This window comes from Rissa tridactyla, chromosome 1, assembly GCF_028500815.1.
Source record: "Rissa tridactyla isolate bRisTri1 chromosome 1, bRisTri1.patW.cur.20221130, whole genome shotgun sequence".
Lineage (NCBI taxonomy): Eukaryota > Metazoa > Chordata > Aves > Charadriiformes > Laridae > Rissa > Rissa tridactyla.
In genome coordinates this window covers 151,759,845-151,775,302 of record NC_071466.1, presented here as the reverse complement: position 1 = coordinate 151,775,302, position 15,458 = coordinate 151,759,845, and the positions used below count along the sequence as shown (strand labels likewise).

The following is a 15,458-nucleotide window of genomic DNA, read 5'->3' as shown; positions in this document are numbered from 1 at the left end:
CTACTCCAGGCTGCCTGCTGGAGGTTGAAGTGAGGGAGAGGAACAGCAGAGAGAGAATGGCTGTATCATGGATGCAGAGGATGGGAAGGGTAGCAGAATAACTCCAAAGCAGTAGATTGATTCTGATGCATCTTGCTGGAGGTATCAAGGACACAGGTGGGACAGCTACATGGTGGATAGCCTGCTGCGGTGTGGTGGCCTTAAATTGAGGAGGGTGTGTTGGTGTAGCTGTTTAAATATATGCTGATAATTGGCTGTCCCAGCATGATTGCCACTAGCTCAACCTCTGTTAGCGGAGGGATACTGGTAACTGAAACAGGGACAGGGGTCCTGTGGCCACACATCTGTGTAAGTAGCATGTTACCTGCTGAAATAAAATCTGTGTGATCTGATACTCAATAGTACAAGCAACAGGTGCCTCACTGGAAATAATAAAGTAGAAAGTTGTTTACTGAAGCCATCCTGTCCACTCCCTTCCTGGGGCTCAATCTGAAGGCATCACCAGTAGAGACAAGACCAAATTCCCTTTTCTTCACTACTGGTAAGGGAGCAAATTCCTTGCTACCTGGGATGGAACTTCTGCTACAGTCATATGGAAAGTCAAGCCAAGCCACTCTGCTGCCATTCAAAGGGATAACTGATGCATGGGGAAATAACTCATAATAACTTTGAACTGAAATGGTCTCAGGTGCCCTGGGATACCAGACTCTATCCCCTAGAGAGGCAAATGCGCTGCATCTGAGTTAGGTGCTGCAAAGAACTGGTGCTGAACACCCCTTGCAGTGACACATCTGGATCACTGCTTTCCTCCAGTTGATATTCAGACATGGGTTGCGCTAATGTTGCATTACCAAAAAATCCCTCACCAAACTAAAGGGTCTCCTAAGAAGGCCAGCCTGATGGCATCTGCTCCTGAGAGACACTTTTTGAGTTATTTCTAAAGCTATTGAGCTATTTATATCAGCTTTTTGAGCTATTTCTAAAGTTTCTTATATGCTGTGCAAGAGTTTGTGACTGTTTTGGGCACTACATAAGCCCACAGCATTCGGATGTGCATCTTCAATGGTGTTTTACTTGTATTTATTTCTCATACACTTACATGGACATATTGAGGGCTAGTGTTGTCCAGTAGGCCTCCATGGGTGCAGTGACCACTGCATCAAACAGCACTTCCTGGACCAACTCCTCATCACCTAAGAAGAAGGGAGAACAAAAATCAGGGGAGAAAGACATGTCCATCCCTAGATGAGCTGCCTGGCCAGCACAGTAGAGCAACACGGCACAAGAAGAGGCCTCCTGTTACAGGGCTGAGAACAGGACCTACCACCCTGGATGGCAGAGAGCACAGGAATAGATGTTACAGCTAAGATCATCAGACTGGTTCCCCTGCAAACTCAGTGGAAGGGTTTGGGTTTGAAACTGTGGGCAAGTGAGAGGCTTTCAGTTCATCAAATCTTCACTCCGACCTTCTCCTTGATTGAACAGGCTGTCCACAGCTATTGCCTCAAATCCCTGCCTTGACCTTTCTTCTGGGTGCCCTGGGGCACCCTGGGCCTGGACACCTGCCACCCCATTCCACTCAAGAAGCTTTCTTCAAAACCACTAGTGACTTCTTCATGGCCTCTACTCTGTCCTTGTGCTCATTGGTTTCTCTGTTAGCCCTCCTTCCTTCCTGTAAGTCTCACAAAACACTGTCCTGTCCTGGGTTCCACCACTCAGGCCACTCTAGGCTACCGGTCTAATCCACTCTGGACTGGAACTGAGAGGCATTTAGGAAGGTTTGAGATATCATCATGTGCTAAATGACATACTCTAAAACCTCATTTGTTTGACCTGCTTAATTTCTGTATGGCCCTTCTTGTATTCATCTCCTGTGAGAATGGGATGGCTATTGTATTGCAGAAATGTCCCTTTCAGTGCTCGTCTAGGTGGAGCTGCCCCCACCACTTCAGTGTTTCCGGCTCCACTTTCTGGGTTGAAGTCCCAGGTCTCCCCTAACGTTTTCTCCCAAGTTCTCCCATCTTCCTTCCTCCTTTCTTTGTCACAGCTGTCAGGATCCACCTCTCCATCCTTGTTGTCATTCAGATCTCAAAAACAGAGGTCATCACCAGGACTTTCCCTCCCCAGGTCCCACATGTCTACAATGTGTCCAAGTCATATTTGTTTTTCCTCCACAGCACTTCCAAGTCTGCATGTTTTTCATAGTCAACTCTCCTGAAACTTTCCTCCTCCCTGGCCTTTTCAGCTCATACATCTCCTCTTTTCAGCCTACTCCAAAGACAGCCAGGAGGGGTCTGCTCACATTGTGCAAGGGAGGAAAAATTATTGGATTACATTTGATTTTAGTTTTAAGAGATTCCCAACCTCGTGCCAAAGATTTGGACCTCTCAGGTGGAGCATTACGTGCAAAAGCTTCGTGCTCGTCACAGCTAAGGGGGCTGAAGCCATGGGAATGAGGTGAGCTGAAGGTCATCCTAAAGCTGAACTGCTGTAGGGAGTTCCCGTGCACAGCTGCCCCCCTCTGCCCCCCAACAGAGATCCCACTCTGTAGTGGTGCTGTATCAGCTGCTTGTGTGGCTCACATTGCCTGGAGAGTGGGACTTGGTGGAAGGGAGGAGCAGCAGGGGGAGCAGGAAAGATAATAATCCTGTAACAATTTTTTCCCCAAATCAATTACCAATTGTGTTTGGAAAACAAGATTAACAATCCTTGTTCTGAAAGAACCCACCCATCTGTCTAGATGGCACCATGCAGCCCTCGGAGGATGCTGACTGGGGCCCTGGGGAGCAGAGCAGTCACAGCAGCTTTCCTGGCTCCTCCTGCCATGGCCCCCTGTAGCCCAGCTGGTCAGTCTGTCTTAAACATGGTGTGCAGCCCCCACCAAGCTCCATTCAAGCCTTTCACCTTTCAGTATTTCCTACGCTGAGACCTTCAATAAGGCTGAGTTATGTGCTAGCTTTGAAACGGAAAAAAAAATCCTCTGACAGAGACAAGGAAGTGGATCCTCAGCTCTTTTCCACATGTGAATTAAGCTGGGCTTGAGTTCAGTCCTGCCTGTGTGAGCAGGTGCCACAGGAGCTCAGACTGCCACCAATCTGTCACAGTCCCCTCTCCCCCGTGATGGGTACAGGAAAACCCCAGTAGGGCCTTTTCAGTGCCTGGGACTCACATTCCAGGTCAGGTTCCTCTCCGGTGAGGAAACGGATCACAGCCTCCAGCTGGCTGAGCTTCCGGTGGTCTGGATCAATGTCGGTGATGCAGTAAATCCTGGTGGGTAGAGGAGAAGCCCGAAAGGGAAAAGAGAAACCACAGTCAAGCAAATGCTCTTGGGAAATAATAACTGCAAACAAAAATTCAGTGAGAAATCTTGGGCTGCAAAGATTTTGCTGCTGCTGCATGCTTTGCCCACTCAAAATCTAACAACATGGCTCTAAGTCAAACCCTGCCAATAAACCAAGCACCAATTAATCTGACTGCTGCGCTTAGTAGGGCTGCTGTTATGTTCTCCAGCATAAGCTCACAATGCAACATAGCAGTCCCAAATCCTTCCAGCAGTTATCTGTATTATATGTTGTGTAAGATGTGTACCTGTGTCTATATAAACAATAAGAATGTGATGGAGAGACCTGAAAAGCAGAAGGTCGTGTGCAATGTAAGGCCAGGCTAGGAGCAGAAAAAGCAAGAGAAAGAGAAAGAAAATGTGAGGTGAGGAATGATCTTGCAGTATGATACGGTGGCAACAAAAGCTGTCCCAAAGGGACACAGCTGCAGGAGCCTCAGGACACAGTTTGGGGAGAAGTGGGAGTATTACAAATGTATTATAAAAGAAACCAGCTTACTAATCCTGCTTCCAATCATGACTGTTTCATTGTCAGGACAAAGGCGAGGAAGAGGTTATAAGAGAGAATTACAACTTATAAAGGGGCTGAAAGGAGTGATTTATGAGAGAAGTCTAAGAGAAATGAATATGTAAAGTGTGGTAAGCTGACACTCCAAGCTAGGAGTAGAAGGAGAAGTCACTGCTTGTGTCTCAAATGTGCTGCCTGTGAAACCTGACAGTATAATGAGAGGTGTGAAGGGCTGCAGGGTTTCTTGAATATAATTATTTTGGCTTTGATTCAGACGGGGTTCATGTGCCCGAGTGTGTAACTGAATGTTGGGTTCATGAAAATCCCAAACCTCACAGCAATAAATGGAAAGTGCCATGCTTCACCCTGTTTCATATCCAAACCAAGCAAAAGCATAAATTATGCTCGCTATTGAAACAGGGGTCGTAAATCACCCTCCATGTTCACTAGAAATTAGGTCTAGCCTCAGTTCAGAAGAATGCCAACCAAAAATAAGCTAGGATTTAAAAAAGCATTTCAATCCCTCTCTAAGCTTGCAACAAAATTTCTTGACAGGTCTGACATACTGTAGGTTTTGTAGCGCAATTCTGAGCAACACGAGGAGGAACAAAATAAGTCTGAGCGCAGAAGATAGGCGATAAATCTCAAGAGATGTTTCTTAGCAGAGGGATGTGCCAGGCCTTGGTGGGATCCCCCAAAGGATGTGGCGGAAACGAATTGCTTGGAGACATTCAGGTCTTTCCAGGTACAGCCCCTGAATAACACCACTTTTTCTCTAGGCCACAGAGGGTGGTAAACTCAAGCCAAATTGCTGGGAACTATGCCAAAATCTCGTGACAAAGTCCCCTGTTGTTGACAGGATTTCCTCCACTTACCATTCATTTGCTAAAGACAAGTCTGGCTGGAGCAGGTCGTGCAAACCTGAAACCAGATAATACATAGAATGAAGGAGAAGTGAAGGAGTGAAGTTCAGAGTAGCTACCTTGTCCCCTAGGATAGCATGGCTGTTCCAGATTAACCTACCTTCTTCCACTGAAGTGTTCCCCAGCAGAATGTACTCCCCGTGTCCCCTGGACAGCACAACACCCAGGCTGCAGGCAGGAAGGAAAACAGGGGGCTTGTCAGCAAGGAGAGGAGTAATCCCTAAACATGACACTGCGTTCCCTGCAATTACAACCCTTAAAGACATTAACTCCCTCCACAGCTATTAAAGAAAAGAACATCATCAAAAGAGGATTAAGTGAGATCCGATTTCAGCACAAGAGGCTAAGGAACCTGTCTGTAGAGCTGTGAGGCATTTTTGGTGACAATTTTTTTGGCCAACATTGTAGGTTCAGATCAACAATAACATTTCTCAAATCTATGCCAATTTCAAAGCATTTCAGCTGGGGAAAATCCACAAATTTTTGCTTGATTTCTTATGTGATGTTTTATAATTTTCAGTTTACAACAATGTTTTGTTTAGAGACATACACCAGAACATAAAACATATTCAGTGGAACTCAAAATTGAAGATGTCTCATATGTCTGAAATGAAACAACGTGCTTCACCTAAGGTATAGCTTTTGAACTCTGAACTTCCAGATAAATCGTAATATTCCTTTTGAGTTGACCCCAAACAATAGTTCAATGGCTATAGGAACAAAGAAGTTAGTTATTCACACTGCTCTACTCATGAATCATAGCCAGTTTTATGAAGAAAAGGGACCAATTTGCTGTCCCTGATGGCAGGACTTCTGATACACCGTATTGGTGTCATGTGAGTCCTTGCTCACCTGAAGGGTGTGCCGCTGATGTCCGTGAAGAAATAATCATTGGTGAGGAAGAGAACTCGTTTCTGGAAGAAGAGCATGAATAAGAAAGTGAGAGACCATCTGACAGACCAAGAGCACAGTGATGATGGGGACCTGGGGTATACATCCCCAAGGCTAAGTGAAAGCAGTTGATCATTACCAACATTTCACACCCCGCTTGGGCTGGCTGGAGCCAGGGATGAATGTGCAGTATTCAGCGCATTCAGCAACTTGTGACTTTCAGGATCCAGGCAGCCACTCTGTCTTTCCATCTAGGGCTTCAGTTAAGCCTTTCTTTGCTCTAGGGCTCCTGCACAGGCTGCAGGAAGGGGTGAGGGGAAGCTGCCCGGCCTCTCGCACCCTCCGAGCCAATGCGCTGGGGCCCTGCTGCTCTTTTGCTGTACAGAGCAACCTTGATGGCTTTGCACATCATCATCGTCCCCAGCAGGAGGGGGGCTCGGTGGGGCAGGTAGGGAGGAGAGGTGGGGTCGGAGGAGAGGCAGGATGGCAAACCTACCCACTGTGTGGGTGGGCAGCCGGGGCCAAGTCTCCCCACTCCTCTGGGAAATGCTGAAATTCCTGATATTTGCTTTCATGCCAAAATGGAACAAAACATTAACATATTCCAATTTTGTTAAAAAATTCAGTAAAAGAAACAATTTACATTTTCAAATTAAACAAAAGTGCTGATTCAAATCCAAGCTGTTTTGATTCACATGAAAATATTTTTTTCAGACTGACATTTCAGCTGAAGATATTTCAGATTATTGAAAGCTGCTTCAGAACTTCAGCTGTTTGCCAGACTGGCCTTTTCCTGTAGGAAAGTGTTGATTTCAGTGGAACTCTTTTCCAAAAAAGAAAAGTTTTTGGAAAGTTTCTATCCAACCCTTATGCCAGTATATGAACCCTAATATGTTTAAAATCCCAGTCCCGGCCTGAAAACGAGGTGAGAGGATGTGTGTGGGAGACAGGGAGTGAACACAGAAAACTCAGTGTTCCCCAGGGAAAGTCGTGCCTGCTCTAACCTGCTCAAGCTGTGCAGCAGTGGAAGTGGAGCGAGGCACAAAGGGTGAGCCAGCACCAGCTCCACAGCGTGCCCCCAGTTTGTGCACACCGCGGATGGGCCGATGGGGATGGGGGAGTTATTGTCAGATGAGGAGGTGGCAGACAGCTCAACCTCTTCCCTCCTCTCTCTCTCTCCATGCATGGCAATTGTGTACTGCTGAGCAACAGGGTCTGAGTCTTTTGCTGGGCTGAGATGTTCCAAAAGTGCTGTGATACCCCCAAGGAACACGGTGGTGTTTTGGTGAGTGTGGGGAAGGTACAAGAGGTATTAAGCCTCCCTTTCCTTGTCAGTCTGATCTGATCACAGAGGCCTGCCCCTGGGGTAAAGGATGCAGTAGAAAATGGCCCGGGGTGCCACTACTCTGAGACCCTTTCCTTCAGCAGGGCTTGTTCTGCTCATCCTTTGTTCCCCTGACCTGCCCCTCTTCTGCACATGCAGCCACTCTGTACTTGGGAGGGCAAACCTCTGTGTAGGCAGGGGGAGGGAATGGCTGTCCAGCCCTCCCCAGGACAGCTGGAGGTGCCACCACTTATCCATGGGAAGGAAGAGAAGCAGAGGCACCCTTGAGGCAAGTGGGGCTGAGGACGATCGGGCAGGACTTTGCTACATAGCCCAGAGCAATGGAGAAGACAAGAACACGGGCATGTTGGCACAGTGATAAGATGGCTGACTACCAGCACCTGTGGTCTGGGAACAGTTTTGGTATTGTCACTGTACTAGGCAGCCAGTCCTGGCTAACGCCATTGTCAGTGCTTTGCCACAGATTCTGCCCATGTCCTCAATTTTTTGCTTTCACAGTCATAACCCTTTTGTTCCCAAGCTGCAAGCAAAGGTATTTTTGCCACTAGATCTCTCTAACAACCACCCCTTGTCTTAGGTCCTTATTTTTCTCCTCTCTATCTCACTCCACTCTCAATATCTTCCCAAGATCCACCTGGGGAATCAACATTTACATGGCTGACAGAGTAATTTCTACCCCCTTCACTCAGCCCTTCTCTCTGACGTCTGACTGCCTCATTCTCTTTGTTTCAAGGCTCTGTCAGCACTTTCTTTGTTTCAACTCTGCTCTGCTTCATCAGCTAGCAGAGTACAAATGGGAATTGCTAAGTTTCACTTCTGGTCCTCACTCCATGTGTATTCTGATAATAGTAAAACTGTGACATACTCAGATTCAGTCTCATATTATGCTTCATAACGCTTGCAGAGTCACAGAATAAAACAGGTAATATCTTTTACCAAGGCTACTTTTTGTGATTCTTTTTCCCTGATTAGGGGAGGAGAAAGATGTCCCTAAGATATTCAACTAAGAAGGTCTCTTTGGATGACTCAGAAGGAATGTTATTGAGGGTGCACAGAGACAGAGAAAGAGGTTAAGCTAGCAAAATAAGCAATCTAGACTTAGAAAGAATAGATCTTGCTGGAAAACCCTGATTGCTTTTCTGACAGAATAACAAAGGTAATGGATGAAGGAAGTAAAGGACATGCAATGTATCTGGGTTTATATAAAGTAGTTGAAACAGCTTCTCGTGAAATTTTATTCTAAACAATCAGTTAAAGTGGGCTTAAATAAGATGTGGAGTGAGAACCAGCTGCAGTACTGTAAACAAAAAGAAACAATAAACAACAGGGCATTGAGGGAAAATGATCTAATGAGAGGAACAGACAGACTCTGTCTTAGGAGCTCTTATGTACAGTGATCCATAAGACAAAACAAACCAATATTTCTCTGCATACTGAGAAAAAGTCCCAACAGCCCTAAAAATTAGAAAGACTGGACACAAAGGCGTGAGATTCACGTAGAAAAATGGCAACTGGAAAAAATAGCTAAGAAACATGGAAACCAAAGCAGCTGTTCTGGCGTAGCTGTGGTAGGGAGAAAAAATTGAAGGGACAGCAGAAAGGAGATTTGGGGCTCCCTGTTCAGAAATATCCTATTGCAGAGAGTAGAGGCTCTGTATAGAGCAACAGGGAAACAGTACCAAATAATTCACTGAAGCCCTGGTACTTGTGTACCAGAAATGATACAAGAGACGAAAGGAACAAAAATAATTGCTGAACTGCTGGGACTGAAAAGCGTGCAAGTATTTCAACTGCAGATGTTGGCAAGATGTTGGCCAAGGGAAGGACAAAGCCTTTGACAGGTACCTGATAATTGCAAACACCAAGAATAGAGAAAGAGAATTTAGTTACAAGATCTAGCAGCACAACCATTCAGAGGAAACGGAGGGGTGTCTTCATTAGGAAATGGCACCATTTCAGCAGCGGCTGTGAGCAGTTGGTTTATTGGAATTGGTGCTGACTGTGGCTTAGCATGGGAGCAGTTCAGCCAGCCCGATCACTAAAAAAAAAGGCTCCCTATAAAAGATGGAAAATTTTCCTGAAATATGGAAGATTTCTGGGCAGTGTAACGTGCAGGACTCTGGAATACTTCCTAACAGGAAATGATGAAAGCCAAAATCTTTAGGAGAGTTAAATAAACCTGAATGAAAAAGTACCAGTGAACGTAAATGTACAAGACAATTTTGCACTGATTCCAGGGGAAGATGTATAACCTTGCATTAGAGCTGGTAGGGAACGTTCAAAAGTCTCCATTTCACCAGAACTTTTCATAAAACATCTGTAAATATTTGCATAGAAATTTAATCCTGGACTTGGATGAAGGAAATCGCATTCTGACAGAGTGAGGGACAAAGTTTTCATGAGTGTTTTTGGGTAGGGAAAGGGAGTTGCAAAATAGCCTCCAAACCTCTTTCTGTCTAGGTCAGCTCACCATAGTCTTTCCCCATTCTAAACTCTTGATGATTTCCAATTAATTTCACAGCCCCATAAACAATGAACAACATGGTTTTTGGCTTTGCCTGGACAGAGTAGGGAGCGTTTCCAATGCCTTTGTAAGAGCAGAATGTCAGTAGGTATAAAGAGCACTTCTAACGATGCTCTATTTTATGCCTTTAGCGCATGTGTTATATATGTGGTGAAACAATAAAATCCTCACACTCAGAAATGCTGAGCATTAAAACCACATCCTTCGTGGTTCTTCAGCATCCATTTGCCATCCCCTCTCTCTCGTGACCTGAACGGAAGGATAATTTCTTACCCCTTTATCCACAGGGACCTTCACATCCATAGAGAGGTAGCCCGTTTCCCCATTGATCATGGCACTTCTCAGCTGCAGAGAGGAACAAGATTGGTATTAGTGTCTCCAGGCAGGGCAGGACGGGAACTAATGAACTGGGGCTGGCAGAAAAGAGTGAATATTTCCCCCCACCCCAGCTCTTTTTTGCTTCTTCTAAGCTGAGAACCTGTTCTCAGTGGTCAGGATCCTTGTTCAGTCAGGCTGATAAGTGACACAGAATAATAATGGCTTATGCTGAAAGCTTGTTGATGTGTCTTTTTAGCGAAAGGAAAGGATCTGGAAGCTATGAAATTGCCAGTCCAAGTTTCAGACTTCACCGTTTGGCAGCCAGAAAGTCATTAGCACAGTGCTTTGAGAGCCTGGAAGAGGAGACACCTGAGAAACCCACTAACGCCCCTAGACTGATTCCAAAAATCTTGGACATTTTTAAAAGCTCATTTATAAATTATAGGCTGTATTCAGCACCACTTCTGAGGTGCAGTAAAGCAGCTGTTTAACGCAGCAAAGCAAGACTGTGTGATAGCAGGGTAGGCAGCAAGAAGAGCACTTTATTCAATCCATGTTCCAAAGGCAAAATGTAATTTTCACAGTGACTCCCAGCCTCTTGCAAGAAAGAGCCAGGGATTTTTTCCACAAGTGCGGAGGCTTTAACTTTATATCCAGCCTGCCAGAGCATATCAGCCTATTGCTTGAGCCTGGATAGAAAAAAAGGTGGGAAGTAACTTATTCATTCACACAAATTGCTTCCTTACTTCCAGAGACAGGCCTCTATTCAGGTGCTGGCCAGTCTCAACTGCATTCGTGTTACAAGGCCACAGTTCTGTTTATTATGGCTGTTTGATGTGGGTTATTTACAGACCTAGAATATAAAGCTTGTGTTTCCCAAGGCCCACATCTTGGAAATCAAAACACTGACTGGTACTATTACTCCTTTTTGGCTAAAAGCGTTTGACCTCCTGTCAGAGGCATGGCATACTCTCTCTTCTGGTCTGACAGCCTGCAGCGTTTTTTATGGGTTCTGGGTTTAGTTCAGATATTGTTGTTTCATCCATATCTTCTTGAATGTTAGGCATGTCTTGTTGCCCCATAAGGCAGTGGAGAAATAGGTCAGTGGATATCTGAGATCTCCTTGGATCTCCTCACCTCCAGCTAGTCTGCAGGCAGGCTACTTGTCCTGTGCCTGGCCCCCAGGTGATGGTGGCTGTAGGTTGGTGCCACAGTCCAGGTTTGCTGCTTCTTCCTCAATAGCTTTTCCTGCATTGAGAAATCAATTACAGTCCTGGTGTCTGTGAGCCCCCATAATGCTCAGTCCTTTTTAGGCAGGACACTTCTGGCCAGCTCTTGCTGGCCCCCACTTTGAAAAATACGTAGCAGAGTTTGGACGAAGGGGTGGTCTGGTGCATGCTGAAGCACTCGTTCCTGACACCCCAAACAGCAAATTCTCCTGCTCCAGGACAATGAGTCTGTGCTGCCAACTCCTTTTCCTTGTCCGCTTGTGTAGTTTCAAACCAACACAGACATACAGTTTACCGGAGGGGTCTCACAACATCTAGGTGTGTTGCCACTCAGTTTCAACATCCTTGCAAGCTAATTTCTTCTTCAGTGACTCTGTCAAGGCTGAAGAAAATCTGTTTGGGTGACAGCTCCTGGACTGCTGTGAAGGATCCCTTGACCCTTCCCTTTTCCCCTTACACTGAGAATATCCCTGTGTTGCTTTACAAGCAAGCCCAAACTTCCTTGCTGCCCAGCTGCGGATAGTACTATTGGTATTTTCCAGACAGCACCATCTTCCCTCCCCTAGATTTCTTTTTAGCAGCTGGCTGTATTACACATCATTAGCACTTGGGCATATTTTTCCAGTCTGAATTTGCTGCTTATCAGTGTTGCTGAGATTATACTGCAACTGATGTTGAGTCTGTCATTGATCTAATACCATAGCTGCAAATCTGAGCGTTAAAATGTTGGCAGCTTTCTGCTGCAGTGGGTGTATCTTGAGAGTCTCTAGACTTGCTGAAGTCACACTGCAGATACCATTCGCGTCACTGAATGTCTCTGTACCTTCAGTGACTGCAATCTTCCTTTCTTCTGGAAGATGCAGTACAGGAACATGTAGTGGCTTTGTTTTTCATGCCTCTTTTGACATTTTTTTTCACTTTACAGACAGAAGCCTCACACTTTGCATCATATTTGCATTCAGATATCAGTGTTATTTGGTCAGACAGGAAGCTGCTAGCCAAATAAAGATGACAGGAAAGCAAAGTCCTCTCATTTCCTGGATTTTTTTTTTTTTTTTGTAAAATAGTGAACTGGGTAAAGAGGAGGAGCTCTAAAAGTGGCTCCAGTGAGAGAGAAAACTACAACGGCAGCAGAGCTCCTAGAAGACATCAGCGAACCACCATGAAGCCGTTAGCAACCTGCATCTTGCCTGTTCCACTGCTTTTAAAGCTTGTTATTGTTGTCTTGCTTTCCAAGTTTCACACCCAGTCCTGTGGTGTTCCCTTTCTCAATTTCCCACTTTCCACTTTCCAGGCTCCTTTGGTGTGGCCCTTTGTACTTGGCCTGCACTAGCGACAGTAGCTACTTTGATCCTCTTGCTGGGCAACTCGTTTGTCCTACCTGTTTAAGTGGATATCTTTAGCATCGGATCCGTTTATCTCAGCAGTCTCCCCTGTAATCCAGAAGCATGTGTTCCACAGGTAATTCTATCTTACTCCAAATTCAATTCTTATCTTAGTAACTTAAGTATCTGTTCTCTCCTAATTCTTCTGAGTAAAAGAAAACCATGCACAGAGGAACCTCTTTACCTTCTCATTATATCTGGGTTCCTAGTTGTGCAACGTAGCAATGTGCAGCTGATAAGGTGCATGCTGTTTCTTGTTTATCGTTTTTTTATAACTTTGCTTGAAAGACAGTAGAAAAGGTATCTTTTCTCTCTGTTCAGCTATTGTTTTCAATGCCTCCACACCTGTGCAATAAGGTGGTTTCTGGAAATTTGTTTTTCTCAAGTGCCTAAAGTCCCTTATCCTCTTTGTCTGTTATTAATAGTGACTGCAAGCTTTAGTTTCTGTTTGAATGCACTTTCTTCTGTGTTGCGGATCTCATTAGTTGAGTGGCTTCAGCTATATCTCACATACCACATGTAAGGGTAACGTCATGGGACACTGCCATACACTACACAGCTATCTTGGCTTTGCATTAAGGCAGCATTTGGGCCATGTATACACAGACTTGCTCCCTGGAGCACCCTCCAAAGTGCCTTCTTCCTCCTGCCATCTTTTTCCCTCCCTGTTTCATGAAAAGGAAAACTTATACTGGGAAGGAAGACAAGCACTTTGTAGGGAAGCATCATTCTTGTCCTCTTGTAGACCAACAACCTGTCTTAGTCAGCACCACTAAGGTACAGAAAAAACCAGGAATGCCTGATGCCTGCCGCTCCCTGGCCCCTTCCATACAAGCACCCAAAGTAATAGAAAGAAGGACCTCCAAAAAAAAGGCTAAATTCACTTTCTGATACTCACTATTTCATCCTGGTCTTCCCATTCCACTTCTGAGAGATCTACGCTGTTGTAGTTCGGCTTAGGCTTCAGTTTCTTTCCTTCTTTATACTGGTATTTTTTTTTTTTTTAAAAAAAAAAAAAAAGAAAAATACACAAGTGAGCAGCTAGATAAGTTCCTAAACTAACCCTTTAAGAATTGATACCTAATTTGAAAAATAAGGGCGTCTCACTTATTCTCTGACTGGGAAGGCAGTGTTTTGGTGAAAGTGCCTTCTCAGTCCCATGCCGTGTAATTCTTTATGCAGGTGGTGTGGGGCTAGCACAGTTCAAGTGGGAGAGGCTGATCCAGGAGCAAGGGACAGGCAGCAACACAGGTAAACTCGCAGGTAAAGGCTTGAACCTCCTTTGTGAGAATATTTTTCTAAATCGATCAGTACAATACACTTGCCTGCAGGAAATCAGTTTTTTTCCCCACAGCCAAGAGTGTAATCCCATTAACACTATAATACCAGCAGGAGATCTTTTCTGCTGGGAATTAGGCTTTGACTTGACTGACAGAAAGGTAGGCTTTTCACCAAGGGCTAAATGATGCAAGAGAGCTATTTCCCCGCAATCTTCCAGGTGAAGGAAAAGGTGTGAAGCAGACTGAGTAAGGGCAATTTCACATGGAGGATAAAGCAGTGAAGTAACTACCTGTGCCTGTGGTCTCCCTGAGCAAAGTCGCCTTTTTGAAGACAGCTGCTGTGTGGTGGCACTTTCTCTTGCCAGTAACCACACTAACACTTACAGCTGTGCACAGGTGGATTTGTGCCGACAGACTTGTGTATGAAATATAAAATCATTGTGTGCCTGGGTACCTGAGTAATGAGGCCAGCTGGTTTTGTTTGTTTGTTGTTTTTTGTTGTTTGTTTGTTTTTTTCAGACAGATGTGTGGTCTGGAGCACCAGGTGGCACCTTGAGAGAGAAGCGTTGTCCTTGTGCCCACTCCCTGAAGTCCCAGAAGGTCTTTGCGGCCTACTTGTCTCTAAATTGTCTCTGACTTAACATGATACTAAGATTTGTGATACTGGACTCTGCTAGTCTCAGATTCCCCAAACGTCCAACACTACAGCTGCTGGGTAGCTATTACTGGGGTGCTGCTCATGCTGAATCTTCTTGTAGGAGATATGCCCAAATCATCAAATCGCCTAGGTTGGAAGGGACCTTTCAGATCATCTAGTCCGACCACCAACCTAACTCTGACAAAAACCATCACTGAACCATATCGCTAAGCACTACGTCTACCTGTCTTTTAAATACCTCCAGGGATGGCGACTCAACCACTTCCCTGGGCAGCCTGTTCCAATGCTTAATAACCCTTTCAGTGTAAAAATTTTTCCTAATATGAGGGGAATTGTTTCTTCAGCCCGGCAGTGAAACCTTGCAGGGATGCAGATACACGTGCACCCACAGTACAACAAGTGCACACAAATACAGCCCTCACATGGACTCTTATGGAGAACAGAGAGGCAGGGTGCCTTACGCTTCATACACGTATGTATGCATATATTCATCTAGGTATGTGGAATTGATTTCTCTGGCCCTTGTGCTCCTGAGTGCCTATATATCAGAGCCTGGTAGTCTCCACAGCTCAATAAAACAGCAGAAATCAGGTGCATCCCTGACTAAGTAAGTAAAGGTTCTCAAATTCACAGCTATACATACCAAAGGACGGAGGTCTGGGTGGGAAAGGATGTAGCCGTTGTTGGTGTTCAGAAAGGCGTATCCATGGACACCCAGCTGGTGAAAAAGGCATTAGAATAATTAGTGCTTTAGCTAGAAACACTGCTGTGTAATGGGTGCCACTGATACCCTGGCACCACCAACATTCGGAAATATTTTCCTTTTAAAGGTATTGACCAACAGAAAATAGAAAATAAATTCCGAACCATTTATCTCTGGATCTCTGGCCACTTTGTCCGAGCAGGCTGACTATGCTTGGATGCACAGAAGGGTGGGCAGGTAGTTGATTTGTGTACACATTCAGAAAAAGATGCTCTCCTGGAGCCTGATTGTCCTCGTGGACAATTACCACCCAGAGGCAGAATAAACTCTCCACAGCAGGCACAGCAGTGCTGC

At 45.2% G+C, this 15,458-nt stretch overlaps 1 protein-coding gene across 1 annotated transcript in view; it reads right to left on the bottom strand.

Annotated features, from left to right (window-relative positions):
• The window catches only part of CACNA2D4 (calcium voltage-gated channel auxiliary subunit alpha2delta 4), a 132,402-nt gene that overhangs the window by 75,668 nt on the left and 41,276 nt on the right, over positions 1–15,458 (bottom strand). Inside the window, exons 18-25 of the mRNA XM_054214270.1 lie at positions 15,045–15,119; positions 13,362–13,448; positions 9,805–9,876; positions 5,624–5,685; positions 4,872–4,939; positions 4,724–4,769; positions 3,170–3,267; positions 1,100–1,193 (exon numbers count right to left, since the gene is read on the bottom strand). Coding sequence (XP_054070245.1) covers positions 1,100–1,193; positions 3,170–3,267; positions 4,724–4,769; positions 4,872–4,939; positions 5,624–5,685; positions 9,805–9,876; positions 13,362–13,448; positions 15,045–15,119 — 602 coding nt within the window. The remainder of the gene's footprint in view (positions 1–1,099; positions 1,194–3,169; positions 3,268–4,723; positions 4,770–4,871; positions 4,940–5,623; positions 5,686–9,804; positions 9,877–13,361; positions 13,449–15,044; positions 15,120–15,458) is intronic.